The sequence below is a fragment of the Hordeum vulgare genome, chromosome 4H (assembly GCF_904849725.1).
Source record: "Hordeum vulgare subsp. vulgare chromosome 4H, MorexV3_pseudomolecules_assembly, whole genome shotgun sequence".
NCBI classification, from domain to species: domain Eukaryota; kingdom Viridiplantae; phylum Streptophyta; class Magnoliopsida; order Poales; family Poaceae; genus Hordeum; species Hordeum vulgare.
Genome location: NC_058521.1, coordinates 423,398,926 through 423,418,733, shown reverse-complemented (window position 1 = coordinate 423,418,733; position 19,808 = coordinate 423,398,926). Strand labels below are relative to the sequence as shown.

The 19,808-nt window shown below is 45.6% G+C and overlaps 1 protein-coding gene across 2 annotated transcripts in view; it reads left to right on the top strand.

Moving 5' to 3' along the window:
- The first annotated feature begins 261 nt into the window (after positions 1 to 261).
- The window catches only part of LOC123448808 (protein SUPPRESSOR OF QUENCHING 1, chloroplastic), a 33,840-nt gene continuing 14,293 nt past the window's right edge, over positions 262 to 19,808 (top strand). The window contains exons 1-19 of one of the 2 annotated variants that reach the window (XM_045125827.1): positions 262 to 773; positions 1,644 to 1,744; positions 1,831 to 1,887; positions 1,963 to 2,057; positions 2,455 to 2,554; positions 4,175 to 4,233; positions 5,009 to 5,136; positions 5,440 to 5,560; positions 5,831 to 5,918; positions 8,468 to 8,546; positions 8,936 to 8,996; positions 9,112 to 9,187; positions 9,894 to 10,004; positions 10,616 to 10,711; positions 11,568 to 11,690; positions 12,360 to 12,557; positions 12,737 to 12,838; positions 13,149 to 13,213; positions 13,874 to 13,967. In XM_045125827.1, coding sequence (XP_044981762.1) covers positions 395 to 773; positions 1,644 to 1,744; positions 1,831 to 1,887; positions 1,963 to 2,057; positions 2,455 to 2,554; positions 4,175 to 4,233; positions 5,009 to 5,136; positions 5,440 to 5,560; positions 5,831 to 5,918; positions 8,468 to 8,546; positions 8,936 to 8,996; positions 9,112 to 9,187; positions 9,894 to 10,004; positions 10,616 to 10,711; positions 11,568 to 11,690; positions 12,360 to 12,557; positions 12,737 to 12,838; positions 13,149 to 13,213; positions 13,874 to 13,967 — 2,133 coding nt within the window. In that variant the 5' untranslated portion in view covers positions 262 to 394. Of the gene's footprint in view, positions 774 to 1,643; positions 1,745 to 1,830; positions 1,888 to 1,962; positions 2,058 to 2,454; positions 2,555 to 4,174; positions 4,234 to 5,008; positions 5,137 to 5,430; positions 5,561 to 5,830; positions 5,919 to 8,467; positions 8,547 to 8,935; positions 8,997 to 9,111; positions 9,188 to 9,893; positions 10,005 to 10,615; positions 10,712 to 11,567; positions 11,691 to 12,359; positions 12,558 to 12,736; positions 12,839 to 13,148; positions 13,214 to 13,873; positions 13,968 to 19,808 lie in introns of both variants that reach the window. The other variant, XM_045125826.1, reaches the window with a different exon arrangement.

Sequence of the window (19,808 nt, the reverse complement as noted above, 5' to 3'; positions counted from 1 at the left end):
GTGCGGCGGCGCCTGTGCAGGGGAAGGGGCGACGGCGGCTTGCGCACAGGGGACGCACGTGACGGCGGCGTTTGTACGGGGGAGGGGGCAACGACGACGTGCACAGACAGGACGCGCGTGATCCGCGTAGATCAACCGAACGCGATGGGTCCTGCCGAAATGGTTCAACCAGCACCGTGTATAAACGTTTCCTAAATTCTTCCGCCTCATTTTCCTTCTTGCATTTTGTGTGGATCATGCCAAGATAAGGTCGCAGCACCCAAGCAGAGACCGCAGCAAAGGACGAGCCACGTTTAGAATCAGATATCCACCCGCTCTTGCACCGTGGCCGCCCCGCCACATAAACCGCCGCAGGCTCCCCCTACTCCCGAGCTCGCGGTCCCCAACGGCTACAATGGCGCGGCAAATCGTGCCTTCTAGAAGCTTCCACCGCCTGCTCACCTCTCGGCACTACCCGCTGGCCTCCCCGGCACCACCGCTCCGCCCTCTGCTTCTACCGAAAGCCCTATCCCTGGCCACCGCCGCCGCCGCCCCGCAACTCCCACGCCGGGGGCGACGTCCCGTCGTCGCCGCCTCCGCCTCCGCCCCAGCGCCCTCCTCGTCGGAGGCCGAGGCGGTGCCGGGGGCATGGGGGAAGGTCTCGGCTGTGCTATTCGACATGGACGGCGTGCTCTGCAACAGCGAGGAGCCGTCGCGCCGCGCCGCCGTGGACGTCTTCGCCGAGATGGGCGTCGACGTCAACGTGGATGACTTCATCCCCTTCACGGGCACAGGTGACTTATCTGTCTGTGCTACTTGTACTGTCAGATCGGAAATGCAGTTCGCGATCTCTGACGACCATCCCATCCTATATGCTGGTATCCTATTAAGTTGCGTGTAATCTGAACTACAGATACTGTATGCACAATATGACCTACATATATTGCTTTTAAAACTACGAGCTACTCCCTCCGTACCTAAATATAAGTCTTTTAAGATATTTCAATAGGTGTCTACACGCTGAGCAAAATAAGTGAATCGATACTCTAAAATATGTCTATATACATCCGTATGTAATCCATTAGTGAAACCTCTAGAAAGACTTATATTTAGGAACGGAGGAAGTACTTTATTGTTTTTAAACGTGTATCTGTACGACTGTACTTCGGTTGTAACTGGCTTGATAGTACATTGTACACCACTTCCGCAGCAGAATAATTGAACAGTATGCTCGAACCAAGTTCCGTGCTTCTTAAGTTTTCTAATTTGTGTTATTCGGCAGTCTGTAAGGATCATTATGATTCCTTGGTATTTTCATTGGCCACTAATTGGTTATATGCTTATTTGACAGTAACCATGATCCCTCGCAAATTAGTTTTCTAGTTTTAAAACAATAACATTCTGTCACAGCCCATAGAGCCATTTACTGAACTGAAAAAATACTGTCACATCAGAGTACTCTTGAGAGTATGTTAGCTCTAGCTATAAGCATAAATGTTCTACCAATCCCTGCATTGGTGGACATGATACCAATTATCAAACATTTAATTGTGTACATTTTCTTCTCTCGTTACTTTTTTTGCATGATCTGAGTTGCACAATAAAGGAATTATTATCAGCTTCATTTTTTTCTGCTTGCTTCCAATGTGGATAAAATGATATAGGTGAGGCCAATTTCCTTGGAGGTGTTGCCAGGGTGAAAGGAGTGAAAGATTTCAGTACTGAAAGCGCCAAGAAGCGCTTTTTTGAGATATACCTTGAGAAGGTTTAAATTTGTTGTGCAATCTGTTTCTTCTATTCTCCATTTCAGTTTGATTGCACCATGCTAAAATATTATGTTCTGTTCTGCAGTATGCTAAACCAAATTCTGGAATTGGGTTCCCTGGGGCTCTGGAACTCATCATGGAGGTATTTGCAGTTTCTGAATTTATATTTGTGTTAGCCTCATGGTGTTAGGAAGTGATTATTGCTTTGTCAGTATAGTGCAAAAACGCAGGTCTGAAGGTCGCTGTTGCATCTAGCGCTGATAGGGTTAAGGTTGACGCGAATCTGGCAGCTGCTGGTTTGCCTGTATCGCTGTAAGTGTCTCCTTTTATTTGAATTCCAAGACCATGTTCATAAACTTCTATTGAGTTTTGAATCTCATAGTTGTACTAAAGTTCTGATTGGAATGACACCGAAATTTTTGTTGTTACTATTATGCTGTACTGCCTCAGTGGAGTTGGGCCTATAAATTTTCAAAAAATTTCTTGCATCCTAGAATTTCATAATTTCGATTCCTTTATTGGTTAACACATCAATTGCTTTACCACTTTAGAACTGTTAATCATAGTCTGCAGAAAGTATGACCGATACTATTTTAAACTTGTTCTGAACAATTTTTACTGACTTCAGATAAATCTGAAGATAGACTATTGAATTAATTTTTATCCTCCATTTGCTAGTTGGCCTTGATGAACCTTTTCCCAATTTCAGATTTGATGCTATTGTTTCCGCTGATGCTTTTGAAAATTTAAAGCCGGCTCCAGACATTTTCCTTGCAGCATCTAAGAACTTAGGTGTTGACACGGATGAGGTAATTTATCTTGCATATCACATGCACAACCCTGTTATGAAGCGTTTAAAAATTGTGATCTTCTGACTGTGGAAAATATATATACATGATGGATTCAATCGAGTGACTTTGGTAAATCTGCAACCATGCTGATATAATCTCAATTGCTGCTTACATGGACATTTGTACAGTAGATAGATTTCTACGAAGTTCATAAATAAACCTTTTATTATATGCATATCCAAGATAAAAAAGACAGGAGCAGAAGGCTAGAATTATATTTACTTTTGCTTCTAGTCCTCTTTTTTCTCCTTAATGCCCTAGTTCGGATAAGTTTTGTTGTTTCGTAGCTTTTTCATATTTTTAGATAACAAAGAGAAGTTATAGTTCAATAGTGCAAAGTCTTTCATGTACATCAGATAGCCATTTCCTAGGTTGCCGCTTGAAACATCATTAGGCAAGTCACTATTTGTGGCCATAATTATATACTTATGTGGCTTAACTGTGGACTGTTTTGGGTAATTGGGTGTGACGAATGATAACTGGAATGTTTAGTTGGTATGTGCCCGATGGCAAGGTAGAAGAGGTTCAATCTAATGTTGGATGCTGTTCCACCACTTGGTTTTCACTCTGTGCAGACTTTCATCACTACGAGCTGCTCTGTTTTATTGCATGAACTGGGGAAGGCCAGTATTAGACAGTTTTGTTCCCTGGCCAGGGCAAGGGGCTTTGCCTCCTGCCACTGCATACAAGACCCCCTGGCACACTTAGCAGGATTTGATAATTTTGTTCTCTTGTTTTGGTCTTAGGTTAGGATAGTTTTCATCGGTTTTTTGTTGTTATTATGGTCGCGTGGTTGATGCCACCAATGTTGGTATGTACTGCTTTGCGTCTATTGGTCATGCACCACCCAACGCAACCAAAAGTCCGAACTGATGAAAAGGGCTAGTGCAATCCGCATATACTGTAACACCCCCTCTCAAGTGTGACGGGGAAGACAAGTCAACACGTGCAACCGAAAGAGAGCGACGGCGTGTGAAACTCATGTATGATTCAAGAGGCCTCTACGTGGACACAAAGGGGGTACTAGCAATTTTTTAAATAAATTGCGAAATCCGGGACTTGAGCTTAAGACCTTAGGCCCTGATACTATGTTAAGCTTCATGTACTAGCCAACGCAACCAAAAGTCCAAACTAATGGAAAGGGCTAGGCAATCCACATATACATTTCAACACCCCCTCTCACGTCTGACGCAGAAAGTCAACACGTGGATAGACTCAGAGGTATGGCTCAAGAGGCCTATACGTGGACAAAGGGGGGCAGCAACAATTTTTTAGATAAACTGGGAAAGCCAGGACTTGAACTCAAGACCTTGGACTCTGATACCATGGTAAGCTTCATGCACCAGCCAACGCAATCAAAAGTCCGAACTGATGGAAAGGGCTAGTGCAATTCACATATACTGTAACATTCTTGTTCCAATATACAATGAGTAAAATAATAAATGCTTGTTCGAGACAAAAGATATGTAAGTAACCATCCTACTTTTGAGATTTTAGTTCTTAATTACTTGGTATACCCCTTCTCTAGTTTTTCATTTATTTTGGATATGAAAATTTGAATATGTTATATTGTACCAGTGCATCGTGATAGAAGATGCGCTTGCTGGAGTTCAAGCTGCGGAAGCTGCAGAAATACGGTTTGTATTGCATTCTTATCCAGCTGTTCATTGTCTGGCTGATTTTGGTCATACTGCACAAATCCGAATATTTTTAGTCAATTGTAGTAAATCTTTTACCATGGACTTGCATAAATGCTGGCATTTACTAATTATTACTATTGTATGATCCATATCATCTATAGAGTAAATCAGAGACGAATGTACAATGATATGTCTATAATTGGTCTATATGTAGTACCACATGTTGTGGACGGGTGATACAGACGGCGAAGCTGTCTACGAGAATATATACAAACAGAGAGCCTCATTTTCTATCCTCGCTCGCTTTTTCCAACCTTATAAAAGATCATATGTGGGATGTGGCATTTCTTATAGACAGCTGATGGCATTCCTTTGTACATGGCCTCATGATATGCAGCATTACATAACCACCCTGACAATGATAGTGGTGCTTAAGTTCTTCAAAGCCTTATTTTCTCATAAGGCCATTAATGAGTCAGATGGTCTTTCTTGACATCTAAAGTAGCTACTCTGTTCTATTAATTATTTCCATGAGCAGTGTGGCATTTGACCAGCAACTATTGATGTAGTCATGAATCGCTTGTGTTCTTGCAAAAAAAGAGATTTGCATGTAATGATCACCACATCTTAGTTGGTATTTGTTCTTAGTGTGTCCATGAACCCATGCAATTCAAATATGTGAATGCAATATGCCTTATAGTTTATCTGTTCAGTTGCCTCAATGTGATTTTTTTATCACATTAAATAGTTGTTCTGGTTACACATCTTGCAGATGTATTGCTGTGACGACTTCTCTAGATGAAGATGCATTACGACAAGCCAGTCCTGTGTTCATCAGAAAAGACATTGGAGATATTTCAATTAATGACATCCTGTGTGGTGGTTCTAATGCTTACCACAGTATGTAGTTCAAGCATAATCGATTTACTTTAATAATACATCTCTTGTAGGAGAAACCGGAAAGAAAAACCTGTGTATCTTGTGTGCAAAATTCACTTCTTTTGTTCTATGAACTTCAATGAATAATGCCCTGTGTGGTTTTCTTGAATCTTAATGGCTTTCGTTGGGTTTCTTGAATTGGTCCATGCAGAAACTTTGTCATATGCCAATTTTCTGTTTCATTGACTTTGGAATGCTATTTATTTTTTATTTTTTTTGGTTGTATCAGTGTCCTTAGTACTGATCAAAAGAAAGTTGATGCAGATGAACGGATAGAAAATACTGAGAATATTAGTTCCTTAGGAAATGCTTCTGAAATTCTGAGTGGAGCAACAGTTGCTGAATCTGTTGAGAATACAAACTCTCCAAGTTCGGAAGACCAAGGGTAAGGTCAGTTTCTGCAAAGAAGCTTAGTGCTTATTTGTAGAAGCTAAGCTCTGCTATTATCTGCAAGTACTTAACTTGCAGCCCATTTTAAATCTTTTTCTACGAATACACATTTTACACTGAAAACTGTCTTGTTATAGAATTCCCATAGGGGTTATTCACTCTCCTCAATAGAATGGTGTTCCACATGTTCAGAGAAATGCAGTTGTGTTCATAGTAACTCTATGCAACGCATAATTGATTGACATCCAGAGAAGAAATTCTGCAGGTTGTTGGGTTCTCGTCGGGATATATTAAGATATGGAAGTCTTGGAATAGCCTTTTCATGTCTTTTCTTTACAATCGGAAATTGGAAGGTACTATTGTATACTAGTACACTTTGCCACCTGCCCTCAGTCTTTGTTGTATAAGTTCTAAGCTACATTTTACCCTTCTTTTTGCTGTCAGTAAATATGTTCAAGGGCTCTAAATTCAGCTGAAAATAGTATGCATTTTCTGTTCTCTTTGAAATAACGAACACACTGCTTTCATTAGCACATCCAACTATTATCTTGTTCCATGCTTTTCTGCCTTTATTTGGTTCATTAATTAATTTGTATATATCCGTGATGACGACGCCATGGAGCCTCACCCTGGTCAAGTCGGTCCTGGCCACCATGCCTCTACACTAGTTGTTGGTCGGAATGTACAAGAAGGTGCAGAAGCAGGTCGACAAGATCTTGCAGGGTTCTGGAGGGGCAGGGCGCCCAGTGCCGGACCCTCAGACTGGAGGCTTGGGTGCTCCGGAATTAGGTAGGGTGGCGGTCAGCCTCATGGTTCGTTGGCTGTGGACGATGCGCGCCGACCCACTCCACCCTTGGACGGGCCTGGACTTGCAATTTTCCCAGGATTAGCAGGAGGTGTTTGCTGCATCCACCAAGATTGCATCGGTCCTCTTGTGGGAGGATCGCTGGCTTGACGGTAGATCCATTTTGCAGATTGCACCTGAACTCCTGCTTTTGGTCTTAGTGCGCACTAGGAAACCCCTGACTTTCCGAGATGCCTTGCCCGACCGTTGCTGGATCATGCACATCAAGGAGACTTTGACCCCCCTAGCCTTGTGGCAGTAGGTCCAGCTCTGGTGGTTGGTGCACAGGGTGCAGTTATAGTTTGCCGGATGTCATTCTGTGGCGTTGGATGCTCGACGGCCCGTACACGTTCAAGAGCTACTACAACACCCTATTTCAGGGGATGGTTGGTTTGAGCTCTTGGAAGTTCAACTGGAAGTCTTCGGCCCCCTTAGAGTGAAGTTCTTCATGTGGCTCGCCTGCCAGGATCACTGCTGGACCACTGAGAGGCTAACCCGACGTGGTCTGCAACATGCACCTAAGTTGTGTGCTTTGCTACCAGTCCGAGAAGACGATGGTGCACCTCCTCACCAGCTACTCCATTTCCTGCATGGTGTGGTACGAGGTACTCTCCTGGATCTGATCAATAGTCTCTCCCTCCGCTGCTGGGGACAAGTTCATAAACTGGTGGAAGAAGGCATCTTTGACAGCGCGCAACTCAGCTTAGCTTGCCTCCTTAACACGGTCAAGACAGAAGCCAGTCAGTGGGTGATGGCGGGAGGAAGGGTCTTGCGGTGTTGCTTCCGGTGACAACTGTGTCTAGCGGTCAGAGGCGTCGCATTGTAAATACCGTATGTTCCCTTCTTAGGGCTTATACAGAACTCTCCTTTCTATCAGTGCACTGAGACACTAGGCTTACGCGTTCTCTCTAAAAGAGGTGTTATTTGTTCAAGTTGCAAATCATCCATCTAAAACATGTGAGATTGTCATTCAGATTAACCTGTGATTTCCATTAGGGAAGTTACAGTTGTCCAAAGCTCTAACATAAGCAAAGTGAAAATTATACCAATTTATTCCAGTTTGGTGGTGCATGGTTTGAGCTTAGCGAGGCAGAGAACAGTTATTGTCCTCATGTGTTATATCACCAGAGTTTTAGCAATGTGATCCTATACTTATAGTTTCTAACCACTAACTACAACTACAGTTACCAATATACACCACCGTGGTAGTTACAGAGTACTTGAGGAAAGACTGGACGTAGTGGAGATATCCCCAACAGTCAGGAAGTTGGTGGAGGGGTAGGTGGGATGGCAGACAGACCATTATCACTAATTACAATGTTTAAAGGAGCAAATATTTCAGCTTAAGCCCTCAAATTTGGTCTTAGTGGCTTCAATGGTTGAATATTTTTGTTGGTTTAGTACTTTTAATGAACGGTTAAAAAAAAGAGTTGCCTGATTTGTTTTTGAAATGACCCCAAATGATAATGCCCCAACATACAAGGTGAGGATTCTAGGCAACATTCACATCTTCCATGTAAGCTGTTAGCCGTAGCATCCCTTGTCACCTGGTCTGAATTCAGTACTGCCTTTTTCTGGCTTTTTACGAAACCTAGATAAGTCCTCACTTTTATACTGCTGTAGTGTTGTTCATGGTGCATGCCTGCCTACCAGTACTTTGGAGCTTCAGATTGAAACTGCTCATCCCATAGGCCGTGACACTTTGCATACGTGGGTATTATGGGCTTTATGGCCATCATCTGATAGAAAAAGAGACTTGCCTTGCATGTGAATGGCTAACACAAGTTGGATAAGCCTAATTCTGTGGTGTTGCCTTCTGGGTCCATGGGAGGGTCCATTCTAAAGTTTCTCGTAGTAAAATAACAACAGTTTTGTTGATCCATATACGGAAGCACTGGTTCATATTGCACTTCTGTTTCTCTCATATCAATTTCTACAGTTTATGCTGCATCTTGAAGTTTCTGCTTCATTGTGCACAATTGTTTACACTTGCCATGAGTAAATTCTGTCTGGCAGGAAGTGTTAGATTAATTTTTCGGTTTCGTTTAATTTATCCAGGCAATGCAGTTTGCATCTCCTAAAGGTCTGCTTAACTTTTTCACGGGTGGGAACAGTTCAATTTTTGTAACTAATGAAGGTAAGCACAAAAATATTAAACCCCATGTGGGATTTGCAAGCTCAATATTGATTAAAGAAAGTACTTTGAAGTCTCTAGTCCGAACTACAATTTTAGCTTTGACAAAAATAAGACCATGAGCTATTACACAAGATTTGCTCTGAAGTAGTTTCAGACCCCATCTGGCAGTCATAACACCATGATATCATTTTAGGCAGTTAGAGTGGTCATGCCAGTTTTTTTACTGTAGCGAATTCAATGTTCTTTTTTGCAGCACGTAGAAAGATGATTGAAACTATCTTGGAAGCAGTTAGATAAAAAAACTAGTTGTTGATTGGTCTCATCTTTCTCTTGCAACTGGGAAATCTGTTGTTATGTTACATGTTGCTCGCCCTGCGTTGTTTTTGTAGGAGAATCACTGTCATCAAGAGTTCAGCAAATAAAGAAGTATTTAGCTGATTTTGAAACTGGGTAGGTAACTGGCTACCTGCCTATTCTTCAATTTTCTAGGCCTGTAATGCTAGAATTTTCTTCATGGCTGAATATTTTTAAAGAAACGCTTACACACTTCCAAAATTTTCTACAGGGGCTCTGCCACTTACGTACCTGAGTTCCCAAGGAAGCTCGACTGGTTGAATACAGCCCCACTTCAGTTTGGAAGAGTAATTTTGAACTCATTTTAGGTTATTCTCAGTAGCTGCGACTTTGCTACAGTACCACATGTTTCATTTTCTATCCTATTGGATCTTTCAGTTTTCATGGTAGTCTCTATCTAAATCTCACCTACGGACATTGTCACAAGTTTGTCTCAAATTCTCATCCGATTGGAAGGGATTTGGAGCAAACAGCTTGTGTCTGTGCTCTGATTGTCAGCTAGTCGTTATTATTGCCATAGTGACGATGTTGTGCCTACTTGATTGGTGTCCAAAAACATATATTGGAACATGGTATGCTATACTGCAGTTTCTACTGATAAATACCTCGAAATTAAAACAGTAAAATCCGTCACATACAAACACCTGATTTCAGGCCCCCCTTTATTCATACAGTATATGATAGATTTTGAGGATCTTTTTGTTAGAAACATGGGATTACAATATATACTTCATATGCGGAAGTGTCAGTCTAATGTTACAGGATATTTGCCCCTTCAGTCACAGGTCTGCACAAATATACCTTGGCAACTGTTCATATGCTATTACAACCTTTGATTTCTCTTCAGTAATAGTTAGAAATCAGATTTTAATATTGCATACCACATAGTCACAGCTTGCGAACTAGCATTCCTTCTTGCTCCAAAGAAGGCGTCTGTTTCAAAGGCCTCTGGAACTGCAATTATAATTGAAATCATTCCTATGCAAAATGCAGGATTTAAAAGGAAGAGTAGTCGTGTTGGATTTTTGGACCTACTGTTGCATCAACTGCATGCATGTCTTGCCAGACCTGGAGTTTATAGAGAAGAAGTATAAAGATAAACCTGTGAGCTTCTGCTTTTGTCTTCACATGTTGCACAGGAAATGATATTTAGATTACTGGTTCAGGTTGCAATACAAAAGTGCAGGTTTTAGAAGCTGTGAATCCTGATATGATTTCTAACACAGCAACTTTGGTATTTGGGTGCTGTGAGCCTTGACATGAATACTCTTTATGTTATCTATTATATCAGAAATTTGCCGCATTTTGTTTCACCTTGCTATTTTTCAGTACTTTGATCCCATTGTAATCATTAGTTTTGAAACTGAAAGGCTCTCTATAATTTCGTACTGTAGGTCTTCTGATTGAGTTGTAAACTGTACTGTATATTAGAGTTAGCTACCATAAAAATGTCAACTTGTGCAGTTGTTAGTACAGCCCTCTCCTCATGCAGCTACGGTTACCTGATGTTCCTTATTTCTAACATTGTACGCGTATGTATTGTCTGAAAATATGTCACACCTGCTCTGGCATTATTACCGGTACAACTCATGACGCCTTACTGCTTAGCTGACCATGATGCAATTAAGTTTATGTGTTTTTTCTGCCACTTAAAGACTTTGATAAGTTGTAAGATATATGTATGTGATATTTACATGTTGCTTGGCCCTGTGCAGTTCACTGTTGTTGGTGTGCACTCTGCCAAATTTGATAATGAGAAAGATCTTGAAGCCATCCGCAGTGCTGCCCTGCGCTACAACGTTACTCATCCAGTAAGGCAATAGCCATAACTCTCGCAATGTTCAAGTGGAGAACATCATTCAAGTGCCTTCACGTGCTCAATTTGCAGTCCCACTTTGGACAAGTACTCGTTTATTTCTTTAAATTATATATGTGCACAGCAGTAGGCTAGCTGCACAGTTTGGTTTTGGGCTTTTGGCTTTTGGCATCCGTTCTTAGTTCTTCTGTTTCTTCTTGTGGCTTTAGCCTGCTTTATTTTTTTGGTTTCTGTTTTTTCAGATCGTTTTCTGTTGTAAGACCTGCGTTCAACACTTTCTTCTATTATAAAGTAACATGCACTCGGGTGAGTGAGCGAGAAAAAAAATTGGGCTGAGTATTTTGAAAGGAAAAGTTAGACATTGGCCACTTCAAATAATGAATTGCCACTGATGTCTGAGTGTCTGACTGACATCTGGTTCTTGGGTCACATGTCATTGAGATTTGTGGTGGCAAATACCCATTTTCCCCAAATTTCCCCTTTTGCATCTCGTTAGTTTCCATGCTTTTCTTTTACCGTTACAGGCACATTTCATTATTGTTCAGAATTAGTTGTTTAGTTTGTAGATGTCCTGTTAGTATTTTGTCAGTCAACCTTGCTGTTGGCAGTTGCACTTATTTTTCTATTTGGTACTTTGTTGTACGTGAGACACTATCTGTTTATGCAAGAATATCTGTCCTCATGTGTGTTCTTTGAAACAAATATCACTTTTCTCAGTCAGTGTCTTGCCATTATTTTTACCTTTTTTTTGGAGTGACTATCATGCACTTTTCCTTTGCATGTGTGTGCGCGCACGTGGGACCGTGTGTTTGTGCGCTATGTAACTTATTTGACCCTCCACCTTTTCAAAGGTTGTAAATGACGGTGACATGTACTTGTGGAGAGAACTGGGGGTGAACTCTTGGCCGACGTTTGTGGTTGTCGCGCCCAACGGAAAGGTTCTAGCACAAATATCAGGCGAAGGCCATAGAAAGGTATTATTGAGCATCTTTTCCAAAGATGATGAGACTCAAGTCCTAAGTTGTGTGTTAGCATATTCTCATGTATATGCTTTAACCTTACAAAAAATATTTACTAAATGCACTTTGAGGAGTTGAAGCATTAGTAAGGAGCAAGGTTTCAAAAACTTTATTCTATATTTAGAACCAGGCAAATTAACATTTACTAACTCTTGATGTTGTGTATTAATTTTTAACTGCTACCTGTGATATACCAGCAAATAGGCTATGCTGTGTGCCGTACCAACCTCAAACCCCAAATAAACTGGAAATGTGCATATTGCTGAGCATAATATGAAGATGGAATGTGTTCAATCAGTGTTGTTTGCTGACCTTTTGCCTTTGATCAATGCCAACAGATGAACACAAAACTGCAAAACATGGATTTAGATTACTATTTTGTTGTCACGTGATTGTCAATTTGGATGATGTAGAGATGCGTATACTTGCTTACTTATTCTCACCGTTTTAATCCCCTAAAATTTGCAAACGTTAGACTAGTAAAATCCACTCTATACTGTCTTCAGTTGCGATGTTTGTGAAGTACTCCTACTTCTCTTGAAAACCTCTTCTTGCCTCCCCCCCCCCTCCACACAGTTCATATGCCAATGCCCTGTCAATCATTCTTAACTGTGTTCTCTCCAGGACCTTGATGACGTAGTTGGTGCAGCACTGGAGTTCTATGATGAAAGGAAATTATTACAGAATAATTCCCTCCCCTTGGCGTTGGAGAAGGACAGGGATAGTCGATTAATAACTTCACCACTAAAGTTTCCTGGGAAACTTGCAATTGATGTACAGAACAATCGATTATTTATATCAGACAGCAACCACAACCGAATTGTGAGTATTTGTTCTTTTACATTGAGTATCTATTTCTCAGTTCCTACGATTGTAATGAACATACTACTCCTTAATTAAATACACCTTTAAAATAATATGGCAATAACATTATTTGGCAAATTTATTTCACATACGAGTGTACTGAGCTGTTTATTCTATCCTCATTTCCGAAACTTAAGGTGGTCACTAATCTGGACGGGGAATTTATATGTCAAGTTGGAAGTTCGGAAGAAGGACTACTTGATGGCCAATTTGATACGGCCTCGTTTAATCGCCCTCAAGTAAGGAACATGACTATGTTGTGTCCTTGCAATAAAATTCTGCTCTTACAGCAGCATGCTGGGTACTGAATTGGTGGTACCATGGCTTTACTAGAGTAAAGATCTAGATGCAATATCTCTGCTGAATGTGAACAGAGGGCATTTCAATGTCCTTCAAAACCGATGCTTGTTCTGACAGGAGGCTAAGCTATCAACATCAGTTGTTCCATCATGTGTTTCTTAAGAAAACAATACATATTTCATTGAATTGAACTTGCTTTGTTATGCATTTCGATGTAATGATCTCATGTTTCTTGCTATGAATTTTCAGGGTCTTGCATACAATTTCAAAAAGAATATCCTATATGTAGCGGACACTGAGAACCATGCACTACGGTGAGTACTCCCACTGACTTAAGTTAGGACGCTTAGTTCATATTTTCCGGGGGTGGGCATTCAGTGATAACATGAAACGTTACTTGTTAATGTATACTCATGGCTTATTTTTGAAGAGTAGCTTATGTGGGACCATTTAGCCTTACTCGGAGAGAGCAATGGGAGGTAGGCTCTACCTTCTGTTCAGAGCAAAAGAAATAGATAGAGAACAAAGACATGACAATTGTTCTCACACCAGCGGCAATGGAGGATAGTAAGACCCAAGAAAGAGCAAAAAAGAATTGCGAGCGAGATAAAGCAAATGGTGTTAGCGTTGGCTGTAATGGGTGAAGGTAGCCTAATGTCATGTAGTAGTCTTTTTGTAGAAAAAATTCCATAAAATTTTGCATTGAGCAAACATATTGGCTGTTGTTATTTCTGCATGTATTAGAGATTTTGTATAGACCTCTTCACCCACCTATGATTTCTCCTTCTCCCTACTCCGCACCGGCTGGAACCGTCTCCCCTCTGCCCTGGCTGTTGGCAAGATTGTTATTGCTGCTTGTCGATATCTTATATCGATTACACAGTCAATTAGCATGGTTAACCATGTCCGCAAATAATTCTTATATTCCAAAGTATTGATTTTATTGACATGAATGATTTTTTATCCTTATCCAGAGAGATTGATTTTGTTAATGAGACTGTCAGAACACTAGCTGGAAATGGAACCAAAGGTTCCGATTACAAAGGAGGAGGTCAAGGAACTAATCAGGCATGCTTCCACGTTCTCTTTAACATGTATATTTTATGGAATCATGAAATTGAATATGGATTTGTGGAGTCGTGAAATTGAATACGGATTATTTTGCATGCAACTGCAATGCTGCTGCCATTTCTGTTCTATTTACCTTGATTATACTAGTTCCACACTTCCACTTGCAGTTTCTGTAGTCAAACCAGACCGTTGATCACTTGGTTGACTCCTATGCTCATACCAGAGAAATTATACTGCTCAATTATTATCCTTAATCCGCACATGAGCTGAAGCAGAGATAGTTAACAACAATATCTGTCATAGCCTGGCAGGTGGTGTGTTCTCTTCTGCTCTTGGCTGCTAGCTGCTTGTCAATAGCTCATCTTGGTTGCTGTCTAAGGTCCAGCTTTGTAGAATGGGATTGATTGTAGGGTTGTGGACCTGTATTACCGCAGTCCTGAGGATCTATATTAAAGATAGAATCTACAGTCTCCTATCATATCCACCCATTATGGTCCAGATTATCCAGAAAACACTATACTGCAGCTAAAACTAAAACAGTTGATGAAAAATGGCTCCCGCTCCCTAGCCTAGCCTAGCCCACCAGCCTCGCCGCCGTCGAATACCCGCCGGTAGCCCTCCCCTTCCCTCCCCCCCCCCCCCCGGCCATGGCCTCCGCCGATGCCCGGAACACTCCAGCCCCGACGGTCGCATCCGCTGGAGCGGCTCTGCGGGCGAATCCTCTGACTCGCGCTCCTACCGCGAGGTCGTCAGCACCCCGCCGGCCGCGCCGCGCCCGGCCCCTGCTTCCTCGGCCCTGGTGCCGCTCCGCTCGACCGCGCCGGCCGCCGCCCGCCTGGGACCACGCTCGGAGGTCCATCGCATTTCTGGAGGCCCTGTACTCGACGCCGATGGATTCCAGCAGCTGCGGCGGAGGAACCGTCGCCCGCGCGCGCGTCGCTCGGCCACCCCTCCCTCCCAGCGCCGTCGTCGCAGCCCGTCGCCCGAGGAAGTCGCCGGCCTGGGCTTCAGGTGCCTGGAAGCCGGACACCGGGTGCGGGCCTGCACCAACCCCGTGCGCTGCCGTCGCTGCCTCATCTTTGGCCACGAGTCCAGCTGCTGCGAGACGCTGCTGCCCGGTGACCACCGTGCGCAGCCTCCGGCGGTTCACCGTCCTGTGCCTGACACCCCGCCGCGCAACTGAAAGGACGTGGATGTCACCTAGAGGGGGGGTGAATAGGCGCTTTAAAATAATTAAGGTTTAGGCTTGAACAAATGCGGAATAAAACTAACGTTTAATATGTCAAGCACAAAACCTACAAACAACTAGGCTCACCTATGTGCACCAACAACTTATGCTAAGCAAGATAAACAACTAAGTGATAGCAAGATATATTACAATAAACAATATGTCTATCACAAAGTAAAGTGCATAAGTAAAGGGTTCGGGTAAGAGATAACCGAGGCACGGGGAGACGATGATGTATCCCGAAGTTCACACCCTTGCGGATGCTAATCTCCGTTAGAGCGGTGTGGAGGCACAATGCTCCCCAAGATGCCACTAAGGCCACCGTAATCTCCTCACGCCCTCGCACAATGCAAGATGCCGTGATTCCACTAAGGGACCCTTGAGGGCGGTCACCGAACCCGTACAAATGGCAAACCTTAGGGGCGGTAACCGAACCCGTACACGTGGCAACCCTTGGGGGCGGTTACCGGTACCCGTACAAATTGCTCGGGGCAATCTCCACAACCTAATTGGAGACCCCGACGCTTGCCCGGAGCTTCACACCACAATGATTGAGCTCCGAGACACCACCAAGCTTCTAGGACGCCAAAGCATCCGCGAAGAACAATATCTAGGGTACTAAGTACCAAAGGTAATAAGCTTCTCAAACTTCACTTCCACGTATCATCGTGGAGAACTCAAACCGATGCAACTAATGCAATGGCAAGAACACACGAAGTGGTCAAGTCCCTCACACTCAAATCCCTCCACCACAACGAAAGCTATGGAGAAATATGAGAGGAAGAACAAGGAGCTCACAAAGAACTCCAAGATCAAGATCCAAGGGGTTCCCCTCACATAGAGGAGAAAGTGATTGGTGGAGATGTGGATCTAGATCTCCTCTCTCTTTTCCCTCAAGAACAAGCAAGAATCATTGGAGGGATTGAGAGTAAGCAAGCTCTAAGAATGTCAACAATGGAGGTAAAACAAGAGCTCAACGGATAGATGAGGCCAAGGGGGAAGAAGACCCCTTTATATAGTGGGGGAAGGAATCAGACCGTTACCCCCACTTACAGCCCGAGCCCAGCGGTACTACCGCTGGCACTCCAGCGGTACTACCGCTGACCAGGGGCGGTACTACCGCTGGCTGCAGCGGTACTACCGCTCGTCCCAGTGGTACTACCGCTAGGCCCCTGGTAGTGTAAAGGCACTACCACCGCCAAGAAAGTCTTCGCAAAAAGGTCCGACGCAGTACAACCGCAAAGATGACGGTACTAAAAACTTGGAGCGGTACTACCGCTGGCCAGGGGCGGTACTACCGCCAGCTCTAGCGGTACTACCGCTAGGGCCAGCGGTACTACCGCCAACTCTAGCGGTACTACTGCTAGGTCCAGCGGTACTACCGCTCGCCACTGAAACAGCCATAACTTTCGCATACGAGCTCCGAATCGAGCAAACCCAAGCTTGTTGGATTCAGGACGACAAGAGCTATCCAAACAGCGACTGGAAATCTTAAGACCATGCAGATATGAAGATGCCAATGATATAGAGATGTGAGTCATCTGTGAATGAAGAACCAGCAAAAACTCCAACATTGAAAACATCATAGTAGATGCATATGGACTCCGTTTTCGATGAACTCGAGCTTGTCACGAAGATGACCATAAGCTGTAAAACTCACAAAGAGAAACACCAAACTAGAACCAAGAAGTATGATGCAAGGATGCAAATGGTTTGAGCTCTCAACGAACGATACGATCAAGCTACTCACCTGAGAGCCCCCCTTGATAGTACAACAATCTATCCTAAACGGAAAACCTATCAAGGGCAAACCTATACCTTGCACCTCGTCCTCTTGAGCTAGATGATGATGATCTTGGCTTCCTCAAGATGGACCACCTTTCTTGATTGCGTTGGCTTGATGAAGACTAGTTGATTGCTCCCCCATACTCACTATGGGTGAGCCACTCTTTAGCATATCTTCACAAGTCCATTGCCACCACAATGGACAGCAAGCTTCAAGCATGATATCTTCGTGCTGATCCACTTGAACTTGCACATCGCAATCTTGATGACGATCACAACTTGATGTCATACTTCATGGGTTGTATGAGATCTTCTCTTTGACGCAAGCCCATGGAAACACACCTAACCCCCACATAGAACTCTCACGAAGACCATGGGTTAGTACACAAACACGTAATGGACAATGCTTACCATACCATGGGATCACTTGATTCCTCTCGGTACCTTCCCAGGGCGGTTGATGATGCTGCCAATGGCGATGGCGAGGCTCATGGCAGCACGCACGACCCCGCAGGCCGTGGTCATGGACTTGGGCAGCAACGCCGTCGTAGCCGGAAACGTCGCCGCCCAACCTCCGCCCCCGACGGACGCGTCGACGGCATGGCGGTCGACTCCGCCGGCTGGACTTGCTCCAGAGGCCGCCTACGGGCCGATGGCGAGGCGGTTGACCTTGGCTGGCTGGCGTCCCGCGCCGCCGCGGCTGCGCATGCGCCTCCACCCGTCCCGTCCCGTGCCAGATGCATGGATGCATGGCCGCAGGCTGGGGCCCACCCGCCTAGTCGCAAAGCCAAAAGAAGAAAGCATGGCGGAAAGAAAAAGCCTGCCAGGATTCAGGCTGCGCTGGCCAAAGCTGCAGCTGCAGCGGATCCCAGGCCGACCGAGTCGCCCACCCCAGCGTTGGTGCTTGCCACCCCGACAGCTGGCAACAGCCAATTGGCGCCCGCCCGCCCTCCTCCTGCAGTCAGGCCCGCAACGACCCGGTCTTGCGCGTCGCCGTGCGCGCAGGGAGACAGCCCCTCTGGCGATGGACCCACCACGGCCAATGCTTGTGCGCTTGGGGATCCGGATGGCTTATCCTCTGCCAGTGAGGTCCCGGACTTGCTCCCTGTGGCTCCCGAGGCTGATCCGCAGCTCCTGTGGCTGATGAAGTACCTGCTGCTTTGTATGCCGGCCCCGCCACTGCGACGCGTGATGCAGCGCCCTCGTCCACCTCCGTGGCCCTGGCTGATCTGCATGCCACCCCCTCCTTGCCAACGTGGGACGCGGGTCGTGTGATTCCATCCATCGCGCCTTCGCCCCCTCCTGCCGCTGCCATCGGGGACGCTGACTTGGGCTGCCCCTCCCCGTGGCCCAGGAGCCCAGAAGCATACTGCAAAGGCCCACGCCTCCTGATGCCAATGCCAACAGGCCCGCTTCCCCAAGCCCGTCAACGCTGCAATCCACCCCTGTGTCCCATGCGCCTCAGATGCGCAGCGCATGGCGTTTTGCCACGCCGCCAATCACTCTGCGACGAACCAGACAGCCGGCCTCTGTCAGCTCCTGGACCCTTGGGGACTTCCTCGCCGCGGCAACAAAGCAAACTTGCTCTGCCCTCCCCAACCCTGCGTGCAAACGACGCCGACAACCCCTGAACCTGATCGGTGCCGATGATGCCAAGGGTGCGCAGTATCAGGTGATCTCCGCCGAGGCCATGAAGGCATACGATGGGGTCTTTGCTGCGCCCCTCTCTCATGCCGTGTTGACGGCCATTGCCGCGCTCGTTGGCCGCGCGCTACCCGCCGACCCGTCCACGGCGCCTGTCACCACGGTGATCTCGGGCAGCCCGATCGAGGCCTAGCCGCGCCGACGCGTGCCCATTCGTCGACCTCTGCCTATTGGATCACGGCCTCAAAATCATCAATTGGAACGTTCGCGGCCTCAACGCCCGTGCCAGACGTACGGCAGTTCGCTCGCTCGTTGTAACTTCCAGTGCTTCGATCGCTTGCTTCCAAGAGACTAAAATGGAATTCGTCTACTCGTCGACTGTCCTTGAGATGTTGGGATCTGAGTTTGATGAATATGTTTATCTCCCAGCGAACGGCACTCGTGGCGGGATCCTGCTGGCTTGGAAGAGCCGGGACGTGACGATCACGGACCCGATGTTCACCACCAACACCATCTCCGCCCGGGTTACGACACCTGGTAGCACGAGCGTGCCATGGTGGCTCTCTATTGTCTATGGCCCCCAGGACAACAACGCCAAGATCGCTTTTCTGCAGGAGATCCGCGACGTCCGCGACGCATGCCCCGGCCCATGGCTCATCTGCGGGGACTTCAATATGATCTACCGTGACGAAGACAAGAACAACGGCAATCTCAATCGGAGAATGATGGGGCGGTTCCGACGCGTCCTCAACGACCTCGCGCTCAAGGAGATTTACCTCAGCGGACGGCGTTATACATGGTCCAACGAGTAGAGCCCGCCCACCTTGGTCCATCTTGATCGAGTGTTGTGCTCCACGGACTGGGATGAGCTGCACGGCGAATGCCATCTGCATTGCCTGGCCTCGGTCGTCTCGGATACTCCCCCCTCTTGCTCGACTGTTCGCCTCTCCCATCAACGCACCGACGATTCCACTTCGAGGAGTACTGGACTCGTCTCGCCGGTTTCCCGGAGATCGTGGCGGCCTCGTGGCATTCGTTGGACGACGCCGACCCGTTCCGGCGGTTCATGCGGCGCATGCAGGCCACAACGCGTAAGCTCACCAGCTGGAGCGCGCGTTCCGTTGGCAATGTGCGAGACCAGCTTGCGATCTCTCGTGAGCTGCTGCTCCGCTTCGACGCCG